Source organism: Oncorhynchus nerka, linkage group LG27, assembly GCF_034236695.1.
Source record: "Oncorhynchus nerka isolate Pitt River linkage group LG27, Oner_Uvic_2.0, whole genome shotgun sequence".
NCBI classification, from domain to species: Eukaryota; Metazoa; Chordata; class Actinopteri; order Salmoniformes; family Salmonidae; genus Oncorhynchus; species Oncorhynchus nerka.
The window spans coordinates 72498974-72513855 of NC_088422.1; the positions used below are offsets into that span (position 1 = coordinate 72498974).

Sequence of the window (14882 nt, forward strand, 5' to 3'; positions counted from 1 at the left end):
CTAGGCTAGATCAAACACGTGGGGTAAAGAGTAGGGTTCGGTATTTTCACATGCAGAAGTTATTTTTTTTTAGATAAAAACGCTTTAGCTGCATTCCCATCCCAGGGTAGCCTAGTGGTTAGAGCATTCGACTAGTAAACGGAAGGTTGCAAGTTCAAACCCCCGAGCTGACAAGGTACAAATCTGTCGTTCTGCCACTGAACAGGCAGTTAACCCACTGTTCCTAGGCCGTAATTGAAAATAAGATTTTGTTCTTAACTGACTTGCCTAGTTAAATAAATGTAAAATAAAAATAAAAAACTAGTTAGAAAATTCGAACATATATTTTATGGACAGGATATGTAAATGTATAGACCTTGCTGCCTTGTTGGCAACCTTGCAGAATACTGTAAGGTTTGAGAAGGGCGCTCCTTCGCCGCTTTGCTCGTTACGTCACGGGCCATTGACATGTGCACCGCGGCTCAGGTTAATAGAACTCCCTCATTTTCATAAACGTCACTTGTTGTTATCGTTCCACGCATATTGACCAATCGCAAAGCAGCAGTCCGGTCTTTCGAAGGACCCGATGAGGTCGTGGGTATGCACGAACATAAATATAATAAAATGTGAATACTTTAACTTAAATTCATTGAATGTCCTTATTGTACAAATCACAAAACCAATGATTGACAGCAGTGATACATGCATAGATACATATTTGTGAATGTTATTTTTTGTTTAAATTATTTTACGTCAGGCTGTTGACTTGGTTTATCTCACTCGGCGTAATCGTAGCTAGTTTTAAACTGTTGAGGCTCGGGAGTCGATCGACCCCAACAGCGGGGACACTCTGCCTGCTCCAACCGAAGTATGGTTCACATGATGGGGCTGCTTTCAGTGAGTGTTGTGCCCCTGCGGAACGGGGTGCAGGCTTGGGGCAGAGGCTGCGCCACCATCCACGCAGCTTTTCGCTACAGTAACTTTAGCTCATTATCGAAGGTAGGGTGCAATTTATTTAAATAATGCCGTCCGTCGTCAACTTGCAAAAGAACCATGTCATGCTATCACCCAACATTGATTACAGATATGCAATATATTTAAAAATGCATGATTATGCCTTGTTTGCCTATGCTTGATGAACTTTGTCAAAAAGAGTTTATTGCACAAAGATCCCGTCCTTGCTTATGAAACATTTCCCCCCTCATTCACTTCATAACATATAGAGTTGCTGCGTCCTGTGGGGAAGGGGGCGTCTCAGCTGCAGCAAATTGTGGGTCATGGCTAGAAGCGATCACTTCAGTTTTGATCAAATTATCGTCAGATTGAATTTTTCGTATCATTTTAGGATAATTGGGTTAAGGTGAGGACAATCTGTTACTGTTAGATAAAATGCAAAAAACTTTTTCAAATCTACTTTTGACGTAAATTTGACAAACTGCATCCTGTCGCAACGGTCTCTGAGCTTTTCGTATTATTCTAGCCTTGACCCAAATTGTGTGAAACATTCAAAGGCCTTTTGCCAAATCTAATGTTTTTATAGCCTAACATAAATTCAATGAGTTAATCTGTTTATTAAGGACTTAAATATTATTTACTGTAATAATCAGTTTGCCTGGTTCAGTTATTATGTCTGGATGTGTTTTATATTCAATGAATAGTCAGGGGTAAAAATGATGCACACCCAAAAATGTTTTGTAGTGGGGCTGACTAACAGAGTCAACTATAAAAAGAAAGTCGGTTGCTATACTCATTTAAATGTTTGGGATCATAATTAGAATATTCAGTGAATAACATCTGAATAGACTTCAACTGTGTATTGTTGAATATCAAGGTAGGCTGTGTTAATCCAATCCTGCTCTCTCCTCAGTGTTCTGCATTAAAACGAATCAATCCCATGGGATTAAATCAATGCACTTTCGCATTGGCTCGATTGCTCAGTTCCAAACCCCCACGAGGTAAATCACTCCAACACCAGGAATATGTTGATGTTATCATCTATGCATGTAATGACCATGGCAATTACAGATGACTGCAATTCATCTTTGTTGTTGTTTGATTGTGTCCTACATCTTCAATCCCTATGCTAATTAGATGTTTTAATTGCTTCAGGATTTGAGAAGTTCTTCCCAAAGAGTGAGGACACTCCTGGAGTGAACAAATCATCTGAAGAGACCGGTGGTATTACTGAAAGCCTATATCCTGTCTCTCTACTAGCACACTGTTCAAACACTGGGATGTCAATGATGGACAGCCAGTTGTCTGTGATTTCATTTCTTGTGTCATTTTGCTTGTTTAGATGAGAAGACCAAAGAGACAGAATCTCAGAGCGGAGGAGAAGAGGGACAAAATGAAAGTGGCGAGAGCGAGAGGAGGAGAGGCGGAAGGAAGGATGAATCAGACTGGTGGACACGCTTCCAGGTCTGTTTCAAAACCTCCGCTTTCTACAGAGCAGACATGTAAACAAACAAGATGTGCCTGTTTTCTCCACAACAACAGCACTCTGTCATCACTCATGTTTGATTTTCCACCCCTTTAATCTACTTGATCTGAACCAGAGACGCTACATAAACATGTCAGTCAATAATGGCTCGTTTGGCAGCCTGTTATGTAATGGAAGAGAGAGGAAAGTCAAAAAAGGTTGAGTTTCTATTTCTAAAGGGCTGCTGTGTAAGAGGATAAAGGGTCACCTTTTATCATACTGATAATGGGGGGGGTTGACAGTTTGCATGAGAGGGAGGCAGACGCTGGCAAGAGCACCACTCTGCTTGCTTCCACTCAGACACCGTGTCTGTGTGTTTTCGCTTATGTGTGTGTGTTGATGAGACTAATGTATACATTTCCACCCTGTTTCCCCTCATTGTTTTCTCTGAATCTGACAGAATGATTTCCCCTTGGATGAGAAGACCATGCGCAATGTCGCGATCGGATTCGCCGGCATGGCCTCTGCGTTCCTGTATTTCTACTTCCGAGAGACTGGGAAGGAGGTCTCCTGGAAGGACTTTGTAAATAACTACCTGGCTAGAGGACTGGTGAGAGACAGGGGCTATGTTTACTTTTCTTCACTAGTTACTATATAATTACTATGTATTTTATAAGACACATAAGTAAAGTATTATTGCTTGTGTTTTCATTGGAGCTGTTATGTCATTGTTTGTGTGTGGAACAGTGAGTCTGAGGTCTTCATTATTTGATGTGTCTGATGTGTTCTCTGTACAGGTGGACCGTCTGGAGGTAGTCAACAAACAGTATGTCAGAGTCATCCCAGTGCATGGAGTCAACACGTCAGAGGTGGTATGTACCAAATAATCACAGGGGAGACATTTGGGAGCCTTGTTTTTTTACACTGTCCATAGGTCCCCTTTCTTTAGACTTCAAGAAATGTACAGAGTTTACAAGTTAGTATGATATGCATTTGGATTTAGCTGTCTTATGTGGATGTGTTCCATAATGTTTTGCTTGGTATTTAACCAGTGAGGAATGCCAGCAGTTGTGTGTTCACATCCCCTTGTCTCTCTGTGTGTCACAGAGCTACCTCTGGTTCAACATCGGCAGCGTGGAGACGTTTGAACGCAATCTGGTGCTGGCCCAGCAGGAGATGGGCCTGGACTCTACACACAGAGTACCGGTGATCTATGGAAGCCAGAGCGACGGGTGAGACATCATGAGGTCTAGGCCATGGGATGGGTGGAGAGCTGTGGGAACAGGAAGACTTTATTTGAATGTTGTTCAGATTAGGAGCTGTGTGGTTGGAACTCATTTGAAGGTCCTCTCTAATCATGCACTCACTGACCCTGGAGATGTTGATAGATTGATTGGCCCCTTAATGCTAATCTCTCCTCTCTTTTATTTATATATAGTACTTTCCTGATGAGCATTCTTCCAACCCTCTTGCTGGTTGGCTTCCTGCTCTTCACCATGCGCCAGGGACCAATGGCAGGAGGCCGTGGCGGGGGGCGGGGCAACCCCTTCAGCATGGGGGAATCCAAGGCCAAGGTCATGAAGGACAACATTGATGTGAGATTTAAGGATGTGGCGGGCTGCGAAGAGGCCAAGATGGAGATCCTAGAGTTTGTCAACTTCCTGAAGAACCCCCGGCAGTACCAGGACCTAGGGGCCAAGATTCCCAAGGTAACTCTTTCCTTCGATACCATACCAGCATCTGAAATACTACTCAGAATAACCATGTTGTTCAAGATGATGCTCACCAAGAAAAAAAATAGCAGTGTGTTGGATTTCATGGCCATGTCAGGAAAACACTGCTGTTGTGTATGCGGTATGACGAGCTGAGATTATAGTTAATTGGCTGTTTGTTTGCATAGACATTTCCATTGCATCTGTCACCACTGCACTCTAACCTCCAAGTACTCACGAGTGTCCACTTATACCAGCTATGACCATGTGCTTCCCAGGGTGCAGTGTTGTCGGGTCCCCCCGGCACAGGGAAGACCCTGCTAGCCAAGGCCACAGCCGGAGAGGCCAATGTCCCCTTCATCACCGTCAACGGATCTGAGTTCCAGGAGATGTTTGTTGGCGTGGGTCCAGCCAGGGTGAGTACTACCCCAGGGGAGAGGGGAGGAAGAGGGACAGTTGGATAACAGGGTGGATTTCTGTTAGCTTTTCCTCTTTTTGTCTAAATATTTGCTTTGAGGTCACGCACTTGTTTCACTCCTCCATGGGAATAAATACATGTATCACTGTATTGACATCAGTTTTATAGACAAAGCATGATAAACTTTGCTAAAGTGTTGATTTGTTGTGCTGTGGACCTACCCAGTAATGTAACCCATTCCTTTCCCTTTTCCAGGTGAGGGATATGTTTGCCATGGCCCGTAAGAACGCTCCCTGCATCCTGTTCATCGATGAGATAGATGCCGTGGGCAGGAAGAGAGGCAGAGGGAACTTTGGGGGACAGAGGGAGCAGGAGAACACACTCAACCAGCTGCTAGTGGAGATGGATGGTAGGTCTGGTTTGGTCGTCTTACACTGGTTAAATGAAGGTTAAATTAAGCAAAAAAAGGAAATGATTCCCAAAGACACTCAATGAATGTGCCATGTTTAATTAACCATAGTTATGTGTCCTGTTTATTATGTGACCCTTCTATACAATCTTAACTGTTTTTTTCATCACTTCTCTGTTGGTTCTGTAGGGTTCAACACCAGCACTAACGTGGTCGTCTTGGCTGGAACCAACCGACCAGACATCCTGGACCCAGCACTGATGAGACCTGGGCGCTTCGACAGACAGATTTACATAGGTACAGTCAGTCCACTCCATAAATAACATCTGTGTGGCCTGGAACTGTTTATTTCTGTCATGGCTCTCTGTTCTGTCATGGCTCTCTGTTCTGTCAATGATCTAAATACTGTAGTAGGTACAGATAGTCTGTGACAATGGCTGTGCTGATATGTGGTGACAGGTAGAGAAAGATTAGGTCCTGCTAAAGTTAGACTATCAGACAATTAATTGGCCCCTCTTTCAGAGTCCAGCTCTATCAGTACCTCACATATACAGGGTTGCAGGTAGCCTAGTGGAGCGTTGGAAGGTTGCAAGATAGGAATCCCGAGCTGACAAGGTAAAAATCTATTCTGCCCCTGAACAAGGCAATTAACCCACTGTTCCTAGGCCGTCATTGAAAATAAGAATTTGTCCTTAACTGACTTGCCTTGTTAAATAAAGGTAAAAAATATATATATATTCTAGATATAAGCCACAGTATGTGGATGCTGCTACCTAGGTGCTGTACGGTATACACAATGCTGTCTATTTCTACAGTAAAAGGTACTTTAACAGTGCTTTATCAGTGTGTTCAGTACTGTGACTCAAAGCTCAAAGCTTACTTGCATTAAACCGTTTACCTGGATCGAACATGGTTACCTGGATTAGAGTTCCCAGGATTAACGTGGCATTAGTGTTTATTTCTTTGCTCTGGCGTTGTTCTGGCTCTGCTCTCTGACAACTCTTCCTCTCTGGTCAACAGCCCACAAACAGAATGAGCTTTTCTGCCCTGTCGTCAGATTAGCATCTTCAGCGCAGTCTATTGGGGGATTACCCAGCCTGAGCCGGCCGGCATATCTCATGACATTAGCACGCCATGCCTGTCCAGTTCCGCCTCTCCTGACCTGACCCCCATTACCATAGTAACGCGCTAGCCTGGCCCTGTGAGGTTTGGGAAAGGAATTTGACCTGAAAAGGAAAAAATCAGTGGTATAAATTTAAACTAGGGCCCAGAGTTTTTCGCTGTTGGGTCCTATGGTCATTGAGAACTCCTGGTCCATATTCTATTCCCAGACAGTCCTGGCTGAAATGAATGTGGATTAATATACAGAGGCTTCTTTTCTGTCACCTTTCCCTGGGTAGTGAAACCACTCCCTACAGCCCTTGCCGACATAATTAGAATTTGACATGACCCCATTTCAGCAATGCAGTAAAAGCTTGCCTGGTTTTTGTCCTTGTTATCAAGCCATTTTAGAAGTGACAACTTGAAGTGCACAGAGATGGAAAAAAAAAAAATATATATATTTTTGGTCACATTCTTGGCAAAAGTACAGGTGCAGAAGCACTGACTGTGCAAAATGTTTTTGCCATCAGTACTATCATAACTTGCCTAATTGCCTTGTGTTGATAGCGCCCAACATTGCAGTGCCCAACATTGCATTAACATGTTATGTCAGCTGTGTGGATGTGGTTGTACCCTTTGTGAGTGAGGTGAGATTTCTTACGGCTGGGATCCATTTTCCCCCAAGTCCAGTCCAGCTGTACAATGGTAGACAGCTCTGGCCTGGCCTCACTAGCCTGCATTCTTCTGTCTGCCATGGAAACTAACTGCAGCGTGATTGAGAGCTTCTATAAACCGAAGGGTTATGTAACCGGGGGATAGTAACCGTTAGGGATAGGAAGCGAGGCAAGCTGCTCCCCTGGGCCCTGTGACTAGGGTGTCAATATTTTCCCTCTTCCTCCAGCCTGAACCAGTGATCCGTCTCCATAAATATGTTACACTTCCTCCCTGTCAAACCTGATCCCCCTCTCTTTCCCTTTCTATCCCTACTCTAATTCAAATTGTCTTTCTCTCTCTTCTTCTCCTCTCAGGTCCACCAGACATAAAAGGTAGAGCATCCATCTTTAAGGTCCATCTGAGGCCTCTGAAGCTGGACTCCAGTATAGACTCTGAAGCTTTGGCCAGGAAACTAGCTGCCCTCACACCTGGCTTCACTGGTGAGTGCAGGGCCAGGCGTGTTTGTCTGTGTGCACGTTGACAGCTAGCTGTGTACGGGATGGTTCGGATTTTGGAAATTAAGCCCTTTATCTACTTCCATAGAGTCAGATGAACTCATGGATACCATTTGTATGTCTCTGTGTCCAGTATGAAGGAAGTTAAGAAGTGGCTTTGCAGGCCAATGCTAACTAGCATTAGCGAGACTTTGACTTTGCGCTAGCTTTACCCACATACTTCCGTTCTTTGTGATAATCTAGTTAGAATTTGCTCGTGAGGGAAGTAGATAAAGGGATTCATTGCCAAAATCCCAAACTATCCCTTTAAAAGTAATGATGAAATTAACACAGTACATGGTTCTGTCAACATACAGGAGCTGATATTGCCAACGTGTGTAATGAGGCGGCCCTGATAGCAGCACGCTACCTTAACAAGTCTATCATCGTCAAGCACTTTGAGCAGGCCATCGAGAGGGTCGTCGGAGGTAAGCTACTGTCACTGACTGGGGGATGGTGGGGAGAGTGGATGTCAGGGGTCAGGGCTCAAACAGGGAGTTAAGCTTTGGAATGTAACTGTCAGACTGACTGGTGTTGACATGACCTTTCTGCCCTGTCTGTCGGCGCCAGTGAGGCCACTCTTTTACTCCTGAACAAGTAACCAAGCCCCCTCCCCTAACACACACAAGTGCAGCCTTGAGATATGAAACTCACACACACTTTGTGGTTGTAAACATGCCCTCCTTTCCCCCCAGGTCTGGAGAAGAAGACCCAGGTACTACAGCCATTAGAGAAGACCACTGTAGCATACCACGAGGCTGGCCATGCTGTGGTGGGCTGGTACCTGGAACATGCTGACCCTCTGCTCAAGGTGTGTGGCCATCTCTTCCCCTCTCCCTCCCCCTCAATAACATTCTCTTCTCCCCTCTTCTATTGTCTTTTATCCCCACCCACTGTCTCTTCTGTCCTTACTGTCCCTGTTCTACCTACCCTACTGTTAGAGGAATTGATTTCCTATATGTTCAATTAAAACACTCTGTCCGTTTCTAAGAATTTGTAAGATACTTATTTGCATAGAATGGACAGAGACCAGTCTCATAATTAATCAGTAGCGTTTATTTCCGAGAGCTCTGGTCATAATACAATGTACATTGGTTTATATACATCACATTTCGTCATAAATGTCTCTCCTCCTCTCAGATACAATGGCAATATAGTTCACAAGCCTTCTCACATTGTCTGCCACCTGTTAAACAATCTACTACAAGGTCTCTCCCCTCCCTGGGTAGGGACAGAATGTCCTGTAAGGAACACAGTATTCCAGCCGGTCTGACGATAGCTCCATTCGTTTCTAACAAGGAACAGAAAGTCCTTGTTCTAATTCTTGACGAAAACTACACACATTACATTCAGTATTATGATTATAATAAGATTCATACATCCATAAAGTAACATAGTAGGATTCTGTTTAGTTATAGTTCTGATTTTAAATGTATACATAATTTAGTCATTATTCATAAAAATCCCTTAACACCTACCTATCCCTCAATTTCACCCTGAGCAGAATGTAGGATTTTACCTGTTTGTTTCCTCTCCTGTCCCAGGTGTCAATCATCCCCCGGGGGAAGGGTTTGGGGTATGCTCAGTACCTCCCTAAGGAGCAGTACCTGTTCACGCGGGAGCAGCTGTTTGACAGGATGTGTATGATGCTGGGGGGACGTGTGGCAGAGCAGGTCTTTTTTGGGAAGATCACCACAGGGGCACAGGATGACCTCCGGAAGGTCACGCAGTCTGCCTACGCACAGGTAAACGCATGCGCGTTTAAACCAGCAGTGATGTATATTCACACACACACACACTCTAATTAACCTCTCTCTCCCCCTCGATCCCTCTCTCAGGTGGTTCAGTTTGGGATGAGTGAGGTGGTGGGCCAGGTGTCTTTTGAGCTCCCCAGGCAGGGAGAGATGGTGATGGAGAAGCCTTACAGCGAGCCCACGGCCCAGCTCATAGACCAGGAGGTCCGCTCTCTCATAGACGCTGCCTTCCAACGCACACAGCAGCTCATCACTGAGAAGAGAGATGTGGTAGAGAAGGTGAGGGGGATAGAGAGGGGTATGTAGGAGAGAGATGGTGACAGAGGAGGGACATATGGAGAGGGCTAGAGAGAGGAGGTCCAAATCTCTTAACCCTAAGAGGGGGAGAAATAGGATGGCAATCGCATCGATAACCTATCAGAAAGGTATATAGAAGAACATGGTTGAAAAGTGGTCTAACCTCCATCCCCTCCCGTGTGTCTCCCCTCCAGGTGGGGAGGCGTCTCCTGGAGAAGGAGGTTCTGGACAAGGCTGATATGCTGGAGCTGCTGGGTCCTCGCCCCTACAAGGAGAAGTCTACGTATGAGGAGTTTGTGGAGGGGACGGGGCCCATGAAGGAGGACACCTCCCTTCCAGAGGGCCTCAAGAACTGGAACAAGGACCGGGGGACGGAAGAGCCCCCCCAGGAGCAGCAACGCAAACAGGCTCTTTACCTGTAGACTGACACCACGTCTGACCTGGCCCCCACCCAACCAGGCCACTGGAGGAACATGTTGAGACTTAATTTGGTGAGGGGAGGGCACTTGACATGACCCAGACAGACTGATATCAGGAGAGGGTGTCAGGTTTAAGAAGGCACCCCTGCATCGTGTCCCTGATGGCTACAGATTGAGGGTTGTGGGGTGCAGCAGGGGATCTGTTCCAACAGCCTAGATTGTGCCAATTCTCATGTAGACTTTTTGCAAAAAGGTGTTCCTGTATTTTGGTTTTGCAGGGCATGAGATTGATCAATCTGTGAAGGATATCCACTCCTCCACCATGCTGTTCCTTTCCTTCCCTGGAGATGCCCTGCTGTACTAGGTTCCTCCTTTATCCTGATCATAGTGCATTCCAGGGCTGGTGTGGTCATTCTAAGGCCCTAGAGACCATGGTCGTCACAGGGAAAGTATATTGTTTCAATAGTTGTGTAGTATTCATTATTTGACCTTTTTCATTGTGTGTTGGATGAGTTTGTCTGACATGCAACATTTTTATGACTATATGATCATGTACATCAGGGATGGGTGACTGTCTGTGGCCATTTTGAAGGCCCTTGGATAAATCCCCCCCAACTTACTGTTGTGAGTTAAAATACACAAGGTGCAATTTCTACATTTGGTTGCACATCCGTTTTTCTTTTATGTTTTAGTCAATTAGCAATTTTATTGATGTATTTTTATGATGTAGGTATGCAGATCTGTGAGCAACTGCGGCCCCTCATGATGAGTTCAGTTTTTTTGTGGCCCCCACCCCCATCAATACTACCCATCCCTAATTTGAAGTGAGATGTTTTCTTTTAGATTTCATATTGGAACATGAAGGGCTATGTGAGTGTGTGTGTGTGTGTTGCACCATTGTAATAATTTGGTTGGTGCTAATTTGTCCTCTTTCACATATGTACAAGTGTATATTAATACCGTGTGTGATTTGGACAGCCAGGGTCTGCCATTGTCAACGGTGACCCTGGAGGTAAGTGCCTTGCTCAAGGGCACATTGACAGATTTGGTTTTCACCTGGTTGGCTCCGGGTTCTAGCAACCTTTAAGTTACTGTCCCAACGCTCTATCCGCTAGGCTACCTGCCGTGCGACGTCTAATCCTCAACGTTTGTGCTACCTTCTGACCTTGTTGAATTTCAGCGACGTGTTCATGTTCCCAGGTCTCTCTTCAGTCATTGACACTTGTTAACTAAACAGCCATGTGACTGCAGAGGGTTTTCAGAAAGCTCAGCAGAAATCCAGTCCATGTAGATCAGACTGTAACAGTGGGACAGTATGACATTTACATGGTATTTTATCCTCTTTCTGGTTGAGGTTCAAACTGTTAGTAGGCCTAATTGAAGAAAAACATGTCTTCTGAATGTCACTTTTCAGTCTTTTGCGAAAAACAACTGCCACTCCTCTACCTGCCCACTTTTCCCCACAAGTTTTATTTCTGAGTACAACTAGTGTACACTACCTCACCTCTTATGCTCTCTCAATGTTGCTATAAGTCAACTGACAACAGATGAACTTCACACATCTTTTGTGAAGTATTGAGATACATACACTACTGTTCAAACATTTAGTATCACTTAGAAAAGTCCTTGTTTTTTTTAACATTTATGTCCATTTAAATTAACATAAAATTTATCAGAAATACAGTGTAGACATTGTTAATGTTGTAAATTACTATTGTAGCTGGAACCAGCAGATAAAAAAAAAAATGGAATGTCTACATAGGCGTACAGAGGCCCATTATCAGCAACCATCACTCCTGTGTTTCAATGGCACATTGTGTTAGCTAATCCAAGTTTATAATTTTTAAAGGCTAATTGATCATTAGACCTTTTGCAATTATGTTAGCACAGCTGAAAATTGTTGTTCTGATTTAAAGAAGCAATAAAACTGGCCTTTAGACTAGTTGAGCATCTGGAGCATCAGCATTTGTGGGTCTGATTATGGCCAGAAACAAATAATTTCTTCTGAATCTGGTCAGTCTATTCTTGTCCTGAGAAATGAAGGCTTTTCCATTAGAGAAACTGAAACTCTCGTACAATGCTGTGTACTACTCCCGTCACAGAACAGCGCAAACTGCCCCTAACCAGAATAGAAAGGAGTGGGAGGCCCCGGTGCACAACTGAGCAAGAGGACAAGTACATTAGAGTGTCTAGTTTGAGAAACCGACGCCTCACAAGTCCTCAAATGGCAGCTTCATTAAATAGTACCCGCAAAACACCAGTCTCAACAACAGAGACTGGTGTTTTGCGGGTACAACTTAATGAAGCTGCCAGTTGAGGTCTTGTGAGGTGTCTGTTTTTCAAACTAGACACTCTAATGTACTTGTCCTCTTGATATATTCACTATTATTCCACAATGTAGAAAATAGTTTAAAAAAATAATTTCAAACTCTTCAATGAGTTCGTATGTACGAACTTTTGACTGGTACTATATATCTCCATAGCAACGCCAGCCGAGCCATGCTTACTCCCACGCCCCTGGAGAAACCCTGTAGAGGGGTTTTGGTTTCCACTTCTCAGAATAGAGGGTATTGGGGTTTTTGGAGAAGTAATGAGATGCTGTCATACCGATCTGCATTGCACTTTCTGAAGTTTTTTTTTTTACCTTTTACTGCTGAAAATAAAGGTGTCACTACCTCACTCAATCTCAGTATTTCTGACAGTTTTTGGAACTCCGCAATTACCTACATGGATTTATATTGAAAATGAGAATTGTTACACTCCGGACCATATGTATAAAACAATATGTTTCTACTTCTATGCCTAGTTGTGTGGGTCAGCGTCAACAAAAACGACAATGTTTTTACAGTACATTCCAGATGTCTTGGTGTAGCCTAAACTGTGTTTAAATTCCAATCCTGCTTTTCTGCCTGATTGACTAACTGCTGGTTCTTGTGGCTCAGTTTATCTAGTGATCTTACTTAAAGTACTATAAGGAATGTGTATATGACTGTTTCAATGCAACAAAAAAATACTAAAAAACATCCAGAAATGTTTAGTTTGCTATGTGATATATTGTCAACATCTGACATTCACCAATAAATTCTTGATTTTATGTCCCAGTGTGAATGCTGTAAGGATGACTTAAATCAGGAGTATTTGTACTACATTGGATGTGAAATCCCATTCCATAGGAACAGGGGGCACATATTGTGTTGCTTTATATACAGTAGTGTACAGGTAACTGCCAAAATGAAGGAAACACCAACATAGTAACTTAGTAGAGTGCTTGGCCACCACAAGCCAGAACAGCTTCAGTGCACCTTCGCACAGATTCTACAAGTGTCTGGAACTCTACTGGAGGGATTTGACACCATTCTTCCATGAGAAATTCCATCATTTGGAATTGTTTGGTTGATAGTGGTGGAAAATGCTGTCTCAGGTGCTGCTTCAGAATCTCCCATAAGTGTTCAGTTAGGTTGAGATCTGGTTACTGAGATGGTCATGGCATATGGTTTACATCGTTGTAATGCTCGTCAAACCATTCAGTGAGCACTCCTGCCCTGTGGATGGTAGCCAAAAAGAATGGCTTTCCCAGCAATATTATACATGAACCTACGCATGATAGGATTTTAATTGCTTTATGAACTCTGGAAGGACACCTGTGTGGAAGCACCTGCTTTCTATATACTTTGTATTACTCATTTCTCACGTTTCCTTTATTTTGGCAGTTACATGTACACAGTCCATGCCTCTGTGTGTTGGTGGTTGGTGGCACCTTAATTGGGGAGGATGGGCTCATAGTAATGGCTGCAACTGAATAAATTAAATGTTATTTGTATTTCTTATGGATCCCCATTATCTGCTGCCAAGGATACCATTCCATTCACTCCATTTCAGCCATTAGTATGAGCTGTCCTCCCCTCAGCAGCCTCCTGTGGTTCCTATATACATGGTTCATATAAATGTGGCTACTTTTCTGTTATTCTGGCTGCATTTTTTTGATGTGACTGTAAATTAGCCGTAGTTGGCTAGCTAGCAAGCAAGGGATAAGACGTTGCCAGCCAGTATGGCAACGGAACATTTAGAACGACTGGGTTGTGTCTCTGTCAACAGAACCAATAGAACGAACGACCAGCCGGCTTGGGTAGCAACCCTAGATTTGTGTTGGGACTGTATCTTGTGGAAGTATGAAATAGTATGAATAAATTAATAAAAATAAGGTTTTTAATGAAATTGTCAATCATTATTTGAATATCAAATAAAATGGTATTGGTCACATACACATGGTTAGCAGATGTTATTGCGAGTGTAGCGAAATGCTTGTGCTTCTAGTTCCGACAGTGCAGCAATATCTAACAAGTAATATCTAACAATTCCACAACAACTACCTAATACACACAAATCTAAGTAAAGGGATGGAATGAGAATATGTACATATAAATATATGGATGAGCAATGACTGAGTGGCATAGGCAAGATGGTGTAAAATACAGTATATACATATGAGATGAGTAATGCAAGATATTTAAACATCATTATTAAAGTGGCATTAATAAAGTGACTAGTGATCCATTTATTAGAGTGGCCAATGATTTCAAGTCTGTATGTAGGCAGCAGCCTGTCTGTGTTAGTGATGGCTGTTTAACAGTCTGATGGCCTTGAGATAGAAGCTGTTTTTCAGTCTCTCGGTCCCTGCTTTGATGCACCTGTACTGACCTCGCCTTCTGGATGATATTGGGGTGACCAGGCAGTGGCTCGGGTGGCTGTTGTCCTTAATGATCTTTTTGGCCTTCCTGTGACGTCGGGTGCTGTAGGTGTTCTGGAGGGCAGGTAGTTTGCCCCTAGTGATGCGTTGTGCAGACCATACCACCCTCTGGAGAGCCCATAATATGTTGGTGACCTGTTGTATACAAGTGATAATGCCCAAGAAGCCGGTATTTAGAGGATATATTGGCACGGTTTGCCGGCCCTCCACTTCGTCTCGGGCACCTGTACCAATATATCCTCCAAACACCAGCTTCTTGGGCATTATCACTTAAACAATGCACGCTCTAGAATGTACTTCAAGCCAATCAGAAACGAGTATTCAACAATGCCATGGTATAAAGCTGTTTATGGATATGTGTATGACTGTATACTGTAAGTCCATCTGCATTCCCCACTTTATTCTGTTCTGCCCCCTAT

General features: G+C 43.6%; 1 protein-coding gene across 1 annotated transcript; it reads left to right on the forward strand.

The window, feature by feature from the left end:
- The first annotated feature begins 715 nt into the window (after positions 1 to 715).
- On the forward strand, positions 716 to 12810 carry LOC115112384 (AFG3-like protein 1). Its single transcript, XM_029639412.2, has 17 exons — positions 716 to 978; positions 1847 to 1934; positions 2089 to 2157; positions 2276 to 2397; positions 2859 to 3008; positions 3196 to 3270; positions 3506 to 3630; positions 3837 to 4107; positions 4389 to 4526; positions 4784 to 4937; positions 5127 to 5234; positions 7067 to 7192; positions 7564 to 7674; positions 7942 to 8057; positions 8791 to 8991; positions 9085 to 9279; positions 9492 to 12810. Exons 1-17 carry the CDS (start codon positions 850 to 852, stop codon positions 9717 to 9719), a joined length of 2406 nt encoding a protein of 801 aa, XP_029495272.1. The 5' UTR covers positions 716 to 849; the 3' UTR covers positions 9720 to 12810.
- Positions 12811 to 14882: the final 2072 nt, after the last annotated feature.

Bases quoted from the DNA above. Each gene is read 5' to 3' on its own strand.
- LOC115112384 (XM_029639412.2), top strand. From the start codon at position 850: ATGGTTCACATGATGGGGCTGCTTTCAGTGAGTGTTGTGCCCCTGCGG. The intron at 1,935-2,088 runs GTAAATCACTCC...TAATTGCTTCAG, and splicing joins CAGTTCCAAACCCCCACGAG to GATTTGAGAAGTTCTTCCCA. The intron at 4,938-5,126 runs GTAGGTCTGGTT...TTGGTTCTGTAG, and splicing joins GCTGCTAGTGGAGATGGATG to GGTTCAACACCAGCACTAAC.